This window comes from Camellia sinensis, chromosome 11, assembly GCF_055761805.1.
Source record: "Camellia sinensis isolate YWXY chromosome 11, ASM5576180v1, whole genome shotgun sequence".
NCBI classification, from domain to species: Eukaryota; Viridiplantae; Streptophyta; class Magnoliopsida; order Ericales; family Theaceae; genus Camellia; species Camellia sinensis.
In genome coordinates this window covers 54,981,914-54,999,589 of record NC_138971.1, presented here as the reverse complement: position 1 = coordinate 54,999,589, position 17,676 = coordinate 54,981,914, and the positions used below count along the sequence as shown (strand labels likewise).

At 37.9% G+C, this 17,676-nt stretch overlaps 1 protein-coding gene across 1 annotated transcript; it reads right to left on the bottom strand.

Annotated features, from left to right (window-relative positions):
• Positions 1 to 10,946: 10,946 nt before the first annotated feature.
• Positions 10,947 to 13,640, bottom strand: LOC145802347 (uncharacterized). The gene is made up of 2 exons (XM_082895045.1): positions 12,869 to 13,640; positions 10,947 to 11,179 (listed from the first exon to the last, which is right to left on the bottom strand). Exons 1-2 carry the CDS (start codon positions 13,638 to 13,640, stop codon positions 10,947 to 10,949), a joined length of 1,005 nt encoding a protein of 334 aa, XP_082751171.1.
• Positions 13,641 to 17,676: the final 4,036 nt, after the last annotated feature.

The following is a 17,676-nucleotide window of genomic DNA, read 5'->3' as shown; positions in this document are numbered from 1 at the left end:
TATGTCCGTCCATTCCATGCTCTTTTCGCTTCGCAATATATTTCTTACAATCAATTTGAATGTTCCTGCTTGCATCAGCAGGCAAAGATTCCATATGCTTAGCCTTTTCCTTAATCAAAATTTTGTCATGCAATTCAATTTTTCTATTCTCCTGTGTATGTTGGTCATGCAATTCAAAATATTGTAATACACATGATATATTCATCTTATAAATGTTTGAAAACATATTTAGAGTGCATAAGTTGTGTTTTGAAGAATGCAAAACACTGTTATTATGAAGTAATTTATCACAAAGGTTGTGTTTGCATGGTTCAAGAAATGTTGCCGAAATGTCCGCAAAGTGCCGATAATGTGCTTGATATTAAGAATTTGATTTTTTTATTTTTTTTTATTTTTAAATTAAGACACATTAAAAATGTGTCGTATACGCATTTAGGAGAGTCTGAAGAGTGTCGATATCCAACATGAGTGTCAGACATCATACACTTCCTTTGTAGAAGTGTGTTTCTTGGAATCCAAGGATTGTAAATCCACTCCATAATCCAAACACAAGTTCCCAAGCATGACCTCAATTTTTAGGGTTGTGTCGGGCTATTAGTTTTGGTGTCAAAGCTCAATTCTTTTGTCCATCTATACATATCATAAAATTTGACAAAACAATTACCAGTCCTACTTTTATGATGTGTAAGTGTCGAGTGTCTACCACACTTTAAGCAGTTAAATATATATTTTATATTACCCTTGATAGAAAAGTTGCAATACTTTGGTGGTTTAGAGTTTGCTCAATGTGGCTAATGATTTACTTGCTTTAATGGTCCATTGGTTTTGGGTGGAAAGCATCTTCTGAAGGAAAACATTTTCGATGAATTTTTTTTTCCTGAAAATGTTTTCATAGAAAATATTTTTTTTTATGTCTGGTGGTAAGAGGTGACAAGACAGAAGTGGAGGTGCTGGCATGGTGGTGGGGTGGGGAAGACAGTGATAGTGATGGTGATGATAGAGTGGTGGTGGAGATGGTGATGGCAGTGGTAGTATGGTGATTTGGGCAAGAATTTTAGTCTGGAAAATATTTTTTGCCTTTTAAAAGTGAAAAATATTTTCTGCTCAAACATGCTTGTTTTTCATTGCCTGTGAAAAATATTTTCCGTTTGACTTTGATTTTCCATTCTACCAAACATTAGAAAATGTGGCCCTAACAAACGGAGCGAAACTGATACTGTGTTATGTGCTTTTAACTATCTCCTTGTGTGGGAACACAAGTAAGGAATCTATAGTGCATTCATTTACGATATTATCATGAGGAAAAACACTACTAATATAGATAATGGCTACATTGACAAGCAGCATAGTGTTACTGGAGCTTTTGGTTATTGAGCAGGCAAGGAATTGTGGGTTAATGATAGTGGATATACAAGTTTCTGTATGTCATAACATTAAACTAGTGTTTGTTTGCCTTTTCTTAATAAATAAAGTGAGTCTTTGATTTCAGAGATCAGGAGTTTTTGTATTGTAGGAATTGCAACTTATAACCTGGAAAAGTGTTATCATAATGATGATTCTCATTATTAAAACCATTAAGGACTTACACTAATTGATTTGACGATAAATTGAAGATGTACTGTTTTGTTAGCATCTACTGCAGGGACAATAAGAACTATTGCTTATTGCATTTGGATGATTGGACCTATATACATTGGGCATAATGTTCTGTTATGGAAAGATGCTCTGCTTTGTTAGCTTAATGCATCTGTTGCAGCCACAGTAAAAACTATTGCGTAAAGGCATGTCATTTAGCATCTTTTTGGGTTTATGTTTCCCCCTCATTTAAAGGCGTTCTACTTTTTTTGATTTCTAAGGATTGGAATGTTGTTTGCCATCCTTAGTTCTTTATTTGTTTCTGGGCTGTTTTTGCTTAACCCTAAAGTGGGCTTTTCTTTGTTCTTGTAAGAGGACTCCTTGTCTTCTATTTGTTATTTTCCTTATCTAATAAACTTCTTTGTTGATGCTCAAAATATATATACGGATTGATACCTTGGGGCATATTCTGTTATGGAAAGATGTTCTATTATGGGAAGTTTGTCTTTGCATACTTTGAAGTGTGCATAGAAACTTTCCTGTTAATTTTTTGGTTGTAGCTCCCCTTAAGACTCCATCATTTCCATACCCTCCAAAACTTCATTTCATGGGTCCACACGTGACCAACGACGATGATCTGAACCATTCAACTCGTAGGTCTCAAAATATATAAAAAATTAGTTTGGTCAAACATCAGTAGGTAAGTTATTACTGTTGTTTAAGAAATGGATAATTTTTGTTTAAAACCATATTTACTATCCATTTCATAAAACAAATGTGTATATCCATGTCCGATCAAGCTAATTTTTTACATATAGGTTATTCTCTTCGAGGCCTATGAGATGAATGATTCAGATCATCGTCATGGCCACGTCTGTGCCCATGAAATGGAGTCTTGAGGGGTATGGAAATGATGGAGGCTTGAGGAGAGCTGCTCCCTAACTTTTTGTTTTTTAGTTTTTCTGGTTGGTTGGCTTGTTTCTTTAGCTGAAAAGGAGACTTATTGGAGGGGTGCAAAAATAACATTTGTCATTACCATAGAAAATAGGAGAATTCCCTAAGCAAGACACAAAATGAACTTTATATTTAATTGTCTTTTTTGTCTTCTGGGCAAATTTTATCTTACAATGAAGTGGCTGCAACTAATTCCTTTTATGCTCGTGCACATAATCCATTTTTATATGGGCCACATAGTGCGAACCATTGGTCCTTCAATGAATGTGGGTGTTTACCCATTTTCTTCCTACCATACATGCCTTCAGTTCTCTCTGTTTTTAGATACTAATGGATGTTATTGTTGCAGGGATGGAGTATTGTTGGTAATGGAAATAGAAGTTGAAGTGCAGCAATAATGTTTGACTGGACACCTAAATTTTGTATTGTGCATCTAATTATCTTGTTGGGGCCAGTTGTCTATATTGCTGATGTATTTAATTCTATTATTAGTAGGCTGTGTTAAACTATATACAATATTCTAGGCTTATGCTAAGCCTTGTTTTTCCTTCAATCAAGTTGTGAGGAGTGTGTGCGCGCATGTTTGTATTTTTTATTTTGGCGAAACACATTTATATTATGATTTTAAGTTTATATTTTGGTTTTAAGATTAAGATACGGCTATCTTGCAAGTCTTGTGTTGGTTTTGGATTTGAGGAATTTAAATCAATGGTTGCAGCTTTGATCATTTAAAGGTTTACACGTAACTTAAATATGAAACATGAAAATTTTTTGTTTATAAATTGATGGTCTCAGTTTTTAAAATGGGCAATGACACACTCCAAATCTAGACATGATCGGCCATGGTCCACAGCGCTTTAATTCAAGACACACGTAAGCCTAGACATGAAACCAACCATATAGAATAAAAGCAAAAGTAGTCCCTTGACATAAATAAATCGAAACATAATCTAATCACAAATCACAAGTGTAACTGGGCAAAACCTACCCTAGTTAGTACCATCCACGTACCACGTGGGGCACAAACAACTTGTGCAACAAAATAATTCCAAATGATTCTTAACCAAAATGTATGCACTAAATCGACATAACTTTCTAAAAATAATTAAATAAATAAATGTTTCAGAGGTCCATGTAACAGCGTCCTTGTCGAGCTATGAGTCCAACCCAAGTGCTCCTTTCACCTGAAAATGTTAAACAACTAAGTCAGTTGATAGCTTAGTGAATAGTAGCATGGATAGTAAATATAGTTTCGAAAACATAGTTCAATTCCAAAATAAAAGATATGCAATAACAACTAGATTGACACACAATTTGACAAAACCATTCTATTCAAAAAGTATGGGTTTCACGCTTCAAAAATTCCGAGCTTTTAGTGTTTTGGAAAAAGAAATATAACTGGTACATGACTGAACTTCAAATCACAATCTCATAATATGGGTACCAAAGTAAAATGAATAAATACATGCCATAAAATTCTCAAGGCGACAAGCCTATTAGATCTAACATCGCACTAAGAATCATTCACGGGGTAGCAACTTGGACCTTTTCTCTAAGACGATCCGATTGAACGTCACCTAACCTAGTCTAGGTCCCGGTCCTTATAATTGTTGAGCACTAGGGTCATCTCCACCTAACCCAGATTTGTTTCCTAGTATCTAGAGTCACTACACATAGTGAAATAAGTTCCTTGGGCTTTATATATATGATCCCAATACAATCAAGATGATTTAGTTTTGCAAAGATGGTAATTTAATATTACAAATATCAGACAATAATAAATAGTTTACTATATGCCAGGTTTACACATGTTTCATAAATAACTTAATTTCAATAATATAATAATAATTTAACCAAGGTAGTTTGGTCATGAAACAATAATTTAGTTTTCCAATAGTTCAAGGTAAGGGTACATTTTATAAAAATATGTATCATGCAACTACTCACTTGATGAAGAAATAACAAAATTCTCGAACAGAATATGAAAGTCCAACTAGTGTCCTGAACCGAGTATGAAAACTACACATCATTACTAACTAAAAAAAAAATTCTAAAAAGAATAATAAACTAAGTAACCCCAAGCTAAAGTACATTAGCACGGCTCAACCCAACTTACCTTTACTCTTAAATAATATCTAAGTTCATGTTCTTCAAGGTCCAAAATTACCTAAGACATGAGTTTATGTCGAAACTTAATTAAATGTCACTTTGAGATAAAACAAAATTTTAAACATATTTTTCCATCTATTCGCTAGCTTTGAAAATAAAACCTGATATTACACCATTCGAAAAATATCAAAACCCTCTAGATATTAACTACCATGTTCTAAGTCTTAAACCCAATTGGTTTTACTTGCTTTGTTGATCATAAGAATTGGTTATAATTAATTATATCCAAATAGGTCATTTTCTATAGTACCTTAAAGAAATTAATGGTTCTCTTAATATGCATAAACAATCAATGTAGACAAAAAAAAAAAATGTAAGGAATGAGACTCATAGACGATTCTAATGGCACTGATTTGATAATCTTTAGATTTACACTCAAAGAGAACGGCACTTCTGAAGTTATTGTTTTGTACAAATTTTGTGGACAGATTTGAATGCATCAGTTTATAAGGTTTTGGACTCCCAAAAATTATGAAAAAATTCTGCTATGAAATTCAATATGTAATTATGTTACTGTGAAAATTTCAGCTCAAAATGCATTTTTTTGATATGGTTGATTTTTAAAGTTCATGGTTCTGTGCAGTATTTTTGGACTACATCACATAAAGCACACCACTTAGTCATATAAGCACATAGAGCACATACGAGTTACTCCCTTAAGATCCTGACTAGTCCCATGGCCCTCAAGGACCTCCTACTGGAAAAAGCATTAATTAGGTGCCTTTCCAAAAGGATCTCGATGACTGCAATAGGCAAAAGTCATATCCCAAGAGATTAGCTCCATACCCATATAATCACACAAACAAGTAAGACACACAAGGCAACTAACCCTATGCGGTAAAGCCGCTTCCCACAATGTCATGACCTGAACCCGCCCCTATAGATTAAGGTCATAACCGGCCAGTAATCATGAGATTACCTACGGCCTCAAATCAGATTAGAATATACGCCATCAGAGTTAAGGGGCCAAACGGAAGCAAACTTAAAAATTTTGTCCAATGAGCTATGCTTACATGACATATCAAAACATTTCACATGCACTTAATAATAACTCACACCACATATCAGTAGTTAACATCTTGTATACCCAAGATCATTCAAACGCATAGTCGGCTAAACCAAAAGCTTATACACATAAACGGTCTATCACGACCAATAGGAATAGCAGAAGAAACACAAAAGATCATAAACAAAGCCTCTTACGTGAGGCATCTGGGCTGACTTCACAAAACTTGGGTTCCTTCTTAAATTCCACTAAGGCTGGGGTTGAACGTCCCTTTGCTTACCTACATACATATAAATGAGAGTGAGCTAACGCCCAGTGAATAATATCAAAATAAAGAGGTTAATTAATGAGATTCATTCATAAATGAATCATACTCATAATGTACATATTCGAACCACTATTCTCATTCACACCAGATTTACAAGTCTCAACAAAGCAAAGCGACCTTAGGTCCAGTACATCATATCCATATGCAAAACGACCTCAGGTCCAATTCTTATATAAAAACAATACGACCTCAGGTCCATCTATACGAAACGACCTTTGGTCCAACCAACTCTCTATTCAAAACGACCTTTGGTCCAATTCGAACGTATCGAATGGCCTCGGGCCCAATTCAAACATATCAGGCGTATCAAACGGCCTCGGGCCCATTCTCTTTATATTCATATCCATGCGTATTTCATGTTCATAATCATGATCCCTTTCATTCAAACGGTCTTTGGCCCATCACGGTATTCCAACATATTAAATGGCATATTCAAACGGCCTTTGGCCCATCTTTGCATTCATGTCTAATGGTCTTTGGCCCAATCGTTGGTGTCCGACGGCCTTTGGCCCAATCATTGGTGTCCGACGGCCTTTGGCCCAATCATTCGTATCCGACGGCACTTGGCCCAATCATTCGCATCCGACGGCCTGTGGTCCAATCATTCATATCTGACGGCCCTCGGCCCAATCATTCATATCCGACGGCCTTTGGCCCAATTCAGATATATCAAACATATCAACGGCAAACAGAAAACGGAAAACGGCCTTAGGCCCAATTCAGATATATTAACGTATCAAACGGCCTTATACAAAATTAGGCATATAGAATACTCATTCATATTTCAAATCAACAAATCCATGAAGCTTATACAGAGGTAGCATTCGAAAAGTAACATACTTGAAAATATCTTTCCTAAGATATTACTCACAGTGATCTGCCGATGGATTTGCCCTTGCACTTGACCCTACATAATTCATTACACAATGGCTCATAAACGATCCAATCCGTTCTTAATTCATACATCCCTCTCAAGCTTCTTTCTTATTCTTTTAACTCATTTACAATGCTTAACACATGCCTAAGAGTACTTAGAAATGGAAGAGAACGGAAAATGAAACACAAAACATCTTTACAAAGTTTCTGAAATAGGGCTCCCCGCTCGAGTGCAAGTTTCCCCGCTCGAGCGGACCCCCTTGGTTTGCAAAAGTGCTGGTTACTTCATATTCACGCTTAAGCGCTAATTCTGACGCTCGAGCTGAGGGTCAAACATATATGACTGATGCTCGAGCGTGACTCTCTTTGCTTGAGTGGACATCAAAGTCTGCAAAAGTTCTGGGAACTCGCATTTCACGCTCGAGCAGCCCCTTTCCCGCTTGAGCGGACATGCCAAATTCTAGGTTTTCCAGAATTCCCTTTCAGCTTCAATCATGCATTCAAGTTGATATTTCTTGCATTTTACAGCCCATATTCCTCATATATATATATATACTAACATGATACAAACACCAAATTACAACCTTATGAAGCTCAAATCCCACGAATCAAATACATGCATGATCCAAATTACACCAAACTCCTTTCCAGCATAACAAATTCATGCATTCAAAACTCATACTCCTATGAATTGCACATGCATGTGAGATATAGCTCTCATTCTCAATTTAAATGATGAAGAGATGATCAAAAGCATGAACTTCAATCAAAGATTCAACATGGATCATGTATTTCATGCTCAACATACAAATTCATGGCAATTCCTTACATGCATGCATTCATTGACCTCAAATTCACCAAAATCAACTTCATTCATATTCTTGATTACCATTTAACCTTAAATTCACAAAATTACAACTTATACTCATAAATTTTTGCTCAATTACTCACCTAGGAGCTTCAATCCTCACAATTGTAGTTAAATCTTGAGCCTAGCCTTCCAAACTTGAGTTCCCTTGCAAAATCTTCAAGGATGGCTTCTCTCTCTCTCTCTAAATTCAACTCATCTTCTCTCTCTAGAGTGAAGAATCTGATTTTTGTGCTCATAAATAATGAGCATGAGTGCAATTAGCCATTTTTATACACATTTGGCTAATCCATTGATTAAGGCCAAATAACTAAACTGAAACTAATCAATTTAATCTAATTATTTCGATCCAAATCAATTTCTAATTAAATTTCATCGTAGGCTCTAAAAATTACGCCAATCACAATGGCATAGTCAATTTCAGGTTCTGTGGCCGATAGGGCCTTCAATTTTCAGTTTATAACAGTAAGTTGAACAGATTTTCCTACAGTGAACATATACAAAGCCAAAACCACATATAATCATGCAATTAACACCCAAATTCAAATTAAGCACGTAATTACAAACATAATCATGATTAATTAACATAGTACAGGACACGGTTATTACACACAAGCTCCAGGTATTCAACCCGGTTAGCTCTGACACCAACTTGTGACGCCCTAACAAATGAACCCCATGTTCCACTCCTCATCCGGGCATCACCAATACAAGATCAACAACACAAACAAAACAAAGTAGAAATGATACAATCTTAACAACATTCCTTTCCTTGTGAACTATTCCCTAAACTTTACAATATTGTTTCATTACATTGGCAAGCAAAATAAAATAGTTCAATAAGTAATGAATGAATCAACAAAAAACTTGTCCTTGTTACATCAATTACATGACCACACATAGTCACTCCAAAAACTGCCCTTGGCATACACATAATATGATTACATTACAAGCTTTCACATTCCAAACATTTCCTTACTCACAAGATATTCACTTAGGATGTACTTCATCTTCATTTCCTGAAATTTGGTTAGTTGGGTTGAGTGAAAGCTTAGTCGGTAATGCACTTAACAAGTTATAACATTAATTGAAAAGCATATGATCATGCAATGCAACATGAGATAAATCTTTATTATGTATATGTATGAATGCCTTTAGGTAAAAATATGAAATGAGCAACATGTGGATTAAACAAACTTTTCCTAAATTCAGATAGGGCCGTAAATATACTATGGCCTTCCAAGTAAGAGCCGAAATTCAAAATACATACATAGATATAGGTTTTGTATACTTAAAATAATCCCACATTTGTCGGCTCCAAAAATGGCAAGGTGATGGGCACCCAAAAACATTTTTCGCTTTTGCGTTTGTCGACTCCAGAAACGGCGAGACCGTGGACACCCAAAACCATGTTTTTCCATATTTGCCAACTCCTGAAACGGTGGATTCGTGGACACCCAAAAATATTTTCCCACATTCGTTCGGCGGTATGCGCAAACAGGGTAATTAGGCACCTTGACTGCCCGTGCGGGTATCAAATACAATACACAACTCAAAACCACCCGATTCACTACCTGGACTCAGACTATTTACCCCCTTTCAACTTTCCACCGTTCAAATCATCATTGTATCATGAAGGAGATGTAATAATTCATATGATGCATGAATTTGTAAATTCTTATTTTCCCTAAAATAATTCCAATCCCCAACAATTCACTAACACAAGGTGTATATAGAAACAACATTTCAAATCGTACATTTCACCCCAAAGTTAAACAAAATACCGATAGAATAAATGAATTGAGTTTGGCCGAACAACCTTGTTGAACTACTGAAAAGAGGCTCTCTTTAAGAAAAGTGAAACCCATTTGTAGAGAGAGAAAATGGAGATGCAAAAGACTTTTTACTGAGATTCACAGTGAACAAAAAGCTCTATTTCGTAAGCACAAACATATGTATCTCCAATCCAAGAACCAATCTTAAACTAATTTGCAGAGAGCAAGATCAACAGTGATGTTAAATTTTTACTTACAAGAACATGTTTGCTCTTCTCTTCGTTGAACTCTTGGTTGAACTCTTGCAGACGTTTCCCACAAACGGCGCCAATTGTGAGACTAGGAAAATCCTCTCACGCGGATTATAGAGATCCAACGAAGAGATGAACTTGGTCCTTGTAGACCTGCAAAGATGAGCATGATCGGCACCACCCAACCGGGGTTGTTGGTTGAACCCATTACAAACCTTGTTTGGGTTAACCCCAATAAGCTGATATATATTTTTTTCTGGCTTCCACACCTCCCATAACATTAACACAAGACTTGTTTATGTTCCACCAACCACAATACAATGTCACTTATATAAAGGGTAGCAAAATCATACATCATTAAACAAATTAGGGTATTTTTCACTAACTCCCACTTCACTTTCCCAAGTGGCTCCTTCTACACCGTGATGGTGCCATAGCACTTTTGACTAGAGGTATAGTTTTATCTCTCAAACTTGCTCTTGGGAGTCCAAAATCTTTATTAGTCTCTCCTCGTAGGAAAATTTATCATCTACTTCAAGGTTCGTCCAATCTAAGACATGAGATCGATCGGGTTAATACTTGCTAAGCATTGAAATGTGGAACACGTCATGTATCCCAAATAATTGTGGGGCAAGGCAACGCGGTAAGCAATTTCTCTCACTCGCTCAATGATATCAAAGGGTCCGATAAACCTTGGTGATAGCTTCCCGCTCTAGCCAAATCTCAACAACCATTTTCTAGGTGATATTTTCGAAAACACATGGTCACCTACTTCAAAAGACAATGGTCACTTCCTCCAATCAGTATAGCTCTTTTGTCGGCTTTGTGCTGTAACTAACCTCTTCCGGATGATAGCTACTTTTTTTGTGGTTTCACGAACCAAATCTGGTCCAAGCATAGGTGAATCTCCTACCTCAGTCCAGCACACCAATGACCTACAAGGACACCCATATAGGGCTCCAAAAGGCGCCATCCCAATACTAGCCTAAAAACTATTGTTGTAGGCAAATTTGGCTAACGGAAAATATTTCTCCCATGTCCCTTTGAAATCCAAAGCACACGCTCTCAACATGTCTTCCAAAATTTGAATTGTGCGCTCAGACAGACCATTGGTTTGAGGGTGGTAAGCAGTACTAAAAGTCTACTAAGTCCCCATAATGGTTTGCAAGCTCTGCCAGAACTGTGCGATCAAGTGAGGATCTCTATTTGAGACAATGCTCATCGGAACCCCATGAAGCCGAACAATCTCCCTAACATAAAGTTCTACTAGGTAATCAACTGAGTCGCCCATATTCATTGCCAGAAAATGTACCGACTTTGTTAATTGGTCCACTATGACCCAAACGACATCATTACCTTTATGAGTTCTAGGAAGGCCTGAAACGAAATCCATTGTAATGTGTTCCCACTTCTATTCAGCTACAGGTAAGGGTTGTAACAATCTAATTGGCCTTTGATGCTCCACTTTGACTTTTTGACAGGTTAGGTATTTAGACACAAATAGGGCTATGTCCTTCTTCATGCCTCTCCACCAAAACTGTTAGTTCAAATCACAATACATTTTGGAACCCCCGGGATGGACCGCAAGATGAGAGTGATGAAAATCTCGAAGTACGTCATCTCTACAAGATTTTGGTACAAAAGGGCGATCTACATATCGGATACTCGAGTCAGAGTGCACCCTCAACCCTTTCTCTTCTTTTCCTTGCAAGATCTTCTTTCTAAGTACTTCTACCTCTGGGTCATTTTGTCGTCCTTCTAAAACTCATGTGACTAGTGTTGGTTGAGCTAGAATTGAAAACAAGGTGGCTTGACTAGGTAATTCTCCAAGTTGCACATCAAACTCATTTAGTTTCACCCAACATCTTCCACTCCCTCATGGCAAGGCTAGCAACTGAACCCATCGACTTCCTACTCAAAGCATCGACCACTACATTAGCCTTCCCAAAATGATAATGCAGTTCAGAATCATAATATTCTATGTATTCCATCCACCTTCCTTGGCACAAATTCCAATCTTTCTGGGAAAATAAATACTTGAGACTCTTATAGTCTGAGAATACATCAAACTTTTCCCCATAAAGGTAGTGTCTCCAAAGTTTTAAAGCAAAAATGACTACGCCTAACTCAAGATCATGAGTGGAGTAGTTTCTCTCGTGAGTTTTTAATTGACGGGAGCCGTATGCCACAACTTTATCTTCTTGCATTAAAACACATCCCAATCCCTCTCTAGACGTATTGTAGTAAACTGTATAACCCAACCCTCTCTCCGGAATAATTAAGATTGGTGCTGAGGTCAATCTAGTCTTCAGTTCTAAGAAAGACTTTCCACATGAGTCATTCCAAATGAATTTCACTCATTTTCTAGTCAACTTGGTTAATGGTGCCACTAGGATGGAAAAATCCTTCACAAACCGTCTATACTACCTGACAACACCCAAAAAGCTACGAATCTTGAAAACGTTCTTCGGTCATTCCCACTTCAACACTGCTTCAATCTTTGAAGAATCTACCATGGCTCCCTCTCTTGAGACAACATGACCCAGAAACTTCACTTCCAAAAGCCAAAACTCACACTTTTCAAATTTAGCATACAGTCGGTGTTCCCAAAGTAATTACAAAACAATATGAAGATGCTTCTCGTGCTCCTCTTCAGAGGGTGAATAAATAGTATATCTTCCACGAAGAGTACCACGAACTTATCAAGATAATCACGAAAAGCTCTATTCATTAAATCCATAAATGTGGCGGGAGCATTAGTTAGACCAAATGGCATCACAAGGAATTCGTAATGGCCATATTGTGTGTTAAAGGCCATTTTTGGGATATCCTCCTCCTTCACTTGCAACTAATGATAACCCGATCTTAGATCTATCTTTGAGAAATAGCGAGAACCCTTAAGTTGGTCAAAGAGGTCGTCTATTTGAGGCAAGGGATATCTATTTTTGATCGTGGCTCTATTTAACTTATGATACTCAATGCATATTCGCAATAAACCGTCTTTCTTCTTGGCAAAAAGTGTTGGTGCTCCATATAGCTAGATACTAGGGCGTATAAAACCCTTACCTAACAATTTTTGTAATTGCTCCTTTAGGACAAGTAGCTTTGTTGGGGAAAATCTATATGGCGACATGGAGATGGGCGTCATACCAGGGACTAGATCTATAGAAAATTCTACCTCATGATAAGGTGGTAATTCGGTGAGATCCTTATGAAAAACATCCGGACACTCAAAAACCACTTTAGGAAATGTCCCTCGAACTAGACTACCCTCATTATCGACAATAGTCGCAAGAGGAAAACTAAGTTTGCCTCGACTTCCTGGGTCATACAACGGCAACAACCCTCCATCAGCTCTATCTCCTAGAAAATAAAAACAATCCCTGCCAGCAGTACATACCGTAACCCTTCCGTGGTAGCAATCTATGATAGCATGATAAGAGGATAACCAGTCCAGACCAAGAATGACATCAAACCCTGATATTTCCAATAGCACCAAATTAAAAAGAAGTTGGCGTTTAGCTACCTCAATTACACTCCCACGACACCCCTGATTTAAGGCAACTTGACCTCCGATTAGTGACTCAACTGTAAGTGAAGACTCTAGTTGCTCTACTTTTAAACCCAATGTGGATACAAATACAGATGCAATAAATGAATGAGATGCTCCCGTGTCAATCAATACGTTGGCCAAAGTGTTGTAGGTAAGATAAGTACTTCTAATTACTGACGGTCTAGATGATTGTTCAGAAGTAGGCACTACATAAACTCGCCCTTGGGACCTATAGCATTTCTGGTTTAGACCCGAACCATTGTATGTTTTGGATCCAGGTTTCATTGTCTTATACAGTTGTTCATATCTTGGTTCCCCTTATCTCTCTTTGAGTTGGCTTTTGGGACATGTTGGTCATGTTTGGAACAGGTTGGTAGCTTGTTTTCTCAAGTTGTTGATGCCCAAAATTTTGTTCCTACACTCGAGCAACACTTCTTGCGCTCGAGCAGTCTTTGTGAACCTCCAGTGCTTTTGCAGGTCTGTAAAAATACTGGGAGTTTGTATTCTCCACTCGAGCAAAGCTTCTTGCACTCAACTGGAGAAACTTATTGTGTCTGGTTGCTTGAGCGACATCTTTTGCTTGAGCAAGCTGCGCATATATCAGTTCGTAAAGTCACTTTTCTGAGTCACTTTTTCACCTCTCTCTCTCTCTAAACATTTCAAAACCCTAATTTCTCTCACATTCTGTCTAAAACTCATCTATCTCCCTTAAATACACATAGATTCGTTGATCTTCTCACCTGTGTCCCTTTCTTAAAAAGGTAAAGCTTGATGAGGCTTTGTTCTAATCGGAGCGAAGTTGATTTTTGGCATCTTTGAGTTTTCATCCCTCCTTCAATCATCTTCTAAGCTTGAGGTAGGGACATCCCTACTCTTTTTATGAGTTTTAACTTAGTTATTTTTTATTTCTAAACAATATTGAGATTTTGGAAGATTTGGAATAATCTAGGGTTTTGGGTAAAATTCAAAAGAGAGGTTTTTCAAATGGATCATTGAAAATGATTTTGATATGGAAAATAATGTTGAGTTGGGAATAAATTGTTGATTTTGATATTTGGGATTGATTTTGGAGAGGAAATGGATTTTTCCGTAAATGCCTCAAATATTGATTTTATATAAATTATGAGATTGAAATTTAAATTGTACAATTGGATTGAGGTTGATGAGGATGGTGGAGTTAGATATGTATTATGACTCACCTTTTGAAAATTTGGAGAGTTTATCTTTATTGATAATTGTTTTTCTGTTTGGAAATATCTATTTTTGGCTATCGGTGGAGGATAGCTACGAGTGTTATAGAAATTGCATGTGAATTACGATAATTGAAACTATTTCTCATTCATTTATATTGAGCATTATCTCACGCTTATACATTAGAAATGTTAATCGTTTTGAGAAAAAATAGGTGAATCTGGGAAACATGTATTATAATGATGAAATAAGTTGGCATGAGTGTCTATGGTGAAAGTCCTAGAAACCGCACGTATACATGGGTGCCAATCCCGCAGGCGAAATTTTTGTGGAATGGCAATAGTAGTGCTTGTATAGCCTAAGTTTACATTGGTCCCAATTTACAGTTTCCTCCGGACGAATTTTTCGGGAAAGGTTGCATTGTTTTGAAATTCCCAATGCGTGATTCACTGCCCTATCTTTTATTCCAAAGGAAGTGATTTATGATATTATTATGGCATTGCATAGTTTTGGAAAGAGATATATAATGTTTTGGCACGAGCATTGCATATGCATTCACCTTATAGCTTTGTTAAGATTCATATACTTTGTTGGATTATTGCTACTGGCCTTTGGCTCACCCTATGTAGGATAAACATTTCAGGTGCTGATGATATGCCTCCGCCAAGGCAATAGCTTGGGAAGACTTGGAGTGAGAGCTTGTTTTGTGTATTTTCTATATTTGTTTTGTATAAACCAAAGGCTTTAACTGTATTGGACTTAAGTCTACTTTTGTTGTAACCAAGCATCATCTTGAAAAGATGTAAGCCTTTAGGGCATTTCTTACTTGTCTAACTTTCATTTTATCTCTTTATTATATCACTCTTTTTGTAAAACCTAATAGTAAATCAATGAAAGATAACTACTTTGTCATTGTGATCACTTATTGATGTTGAGTATGGATTATAGTAATTATTTCGGGGCATTACAACTTGGCATCAGAGTGTATGGGGTTTGAATACTTTGGGTACGTAGGAAGTAGTTCTTACTACAATGGGCTTATCTCGCTTGATAGAGATGTTTGTATGTTTGTAATACTATGTGATAACATGCTTATGTGATTATATGGGTACGGGATTTAATTACTAAAATATTGATTGGGTCTACGGGTTTCTAGAAGTCCTATTAGAAGAGCACTTGATCACTGCTGTTTCTAATTGGAACTCTGGCAATGTCGTGGGACAATCATTGTCTAGGAAGGAAATTCGTATGTGTTTATATGATTATGTGCTTATGTGGTGTGAATTATTATTGTCCATCGCATTAGGATGCAAATGAGTTAGCTTCGGCACATTTATAAATATGCTAATCTATTTTGTTACCTTCATTAGAATGTCAGGACGTGGACTTGGTGGTGGTAGGCATGGTAGGCCTAGAAGGCATGAGGTGCCTTTACCGAATCAGATTCTAACGCAAGAGGAAGGGATTGGTCAGGCCAATGTGGCCGAACCAGTTAGTCAGCAGGCCATGGACGCTTTGGCCCTTGAAATGGCTGGAGCTTTGCGGGAATCCACGGATATTCTCAAGGTTGAGAATCAAGTCCAGGTCCAAGTTACTGAAGCAGGGCCGTCTTTCTTGAAGAGGGAGTTCTTTTAGTCAAACCCAGACGAGTTTTTGGGTGACCCTAAGGAGCCACTGAAGGTGGATAAGTGGCTAGAACAAATGGTGAAAACGTTCAAGATACTCGACATCGAGGACAATGGACTGAGAGTTACCTTGGCATTTTTCCAGCTGAAAGGAGATGCAGGTCAATGGTGGAAGTATGCGCATGGGCGCATTGGGGTAACTTGGGAGGCCTTTTTCAACACCTTCCAAGACAAGTTCTTGCTTTCCACTGCAAAGGAGAAGTTTAGAGATCAGTTTATGAAGCTCAAGCAGTTTAGTTTGCCAAGAGTCGAGTTTGAGGCAGCTTTCACTAGCCTCTCCAGATTTGTACCAAAACTCATGGTGACAGAGGAACGCCATTGTATAGAGTTCGAGAAGAGGTTGAGAACCGAGCTTAGGGACTATAGACGCCTTGTGCAGTCAACGGCTTATCTTGAGACCGTAGTTCAAGCAGAGGAGGAACAGATGAGGGGCTCCAAGAGGAGTTAGGAGGTTCGAGGGTAGAACCGGGATAGTAAGAGGTAGAGGGGTTCCACCCCACAGCAATCCCAGGCAGCACAGTCTGGGTCCACCTTTCCTATGCTGAGTTCAGGTTCAGGGAGAGGTAATCCGGGAGGTTTCTCTTATTACAAGTGTGGCCAGTTGGGTCACAAGTCTCCAGCTTGCCCGCAGAGAGGAGGACAATAGTCTACACCGCTTGCGGCTTGCTCTTAGAGCTAGAGTTAGAGGAGAGAGCAACCGCCTACTTGTTATCAGTGTGGGCAGTCAGGGCTTATGAAGAGGTTTTTCCCTTAGTTGGGTGGCATACCTGGTGCTTTTGGTTCGAGGCAGGCATAGAGTCATTAGCCTACCCAATCAGTACAAGCCTCGATGGCCAATTAGGGGGCCTCTTCGGCTGAGTCAATGTATCAGACTTACTCTCCGAGGGGTATGGAAGAGGAGCAGAGACCTACAGGGCTTGTGTATGCTGTTACCACGCCAGACTTAATACCAGCGGCTTTGGTAGTGCAAGGTAACTTCTTGTTGTGTAATTCTATTGCCAATGTGTTAATTGATAGGGGTGCATCCTATTCATTCATCTCATCTGCATTTGCTTCAACATTGGGATTAGAATTGGCTTGGTTAGCATCTCCACTCAGTGTAGAGTCACCTGTGAGTGGTGAGATTGTATTGGAACAAGGGTGTCAGGGTTGTGAGATAGAGGTTGCCGGTTGCTGACTTCTTTTTGCATTTGTGCTGATTCACATGTCGAGTTTTGATGCTATATTGGGTATGGACTGGTTGTCATCATATTGGGCTATCATAGGTTGTTACTGTCAGAGGGTTACTGTATGTACCTTGAGTGGCAATTGTTTTTATTTCATGGGGAATAGAGTCGATACAGCTTGAGGTTGCCTTTATCAGTTTATCGAGGTTTGCACCGGAACTCGTGGCGACAAAGGAACGTCGTTATATCGAGTTTGAGAAGAGATTAAGGACCAAACTT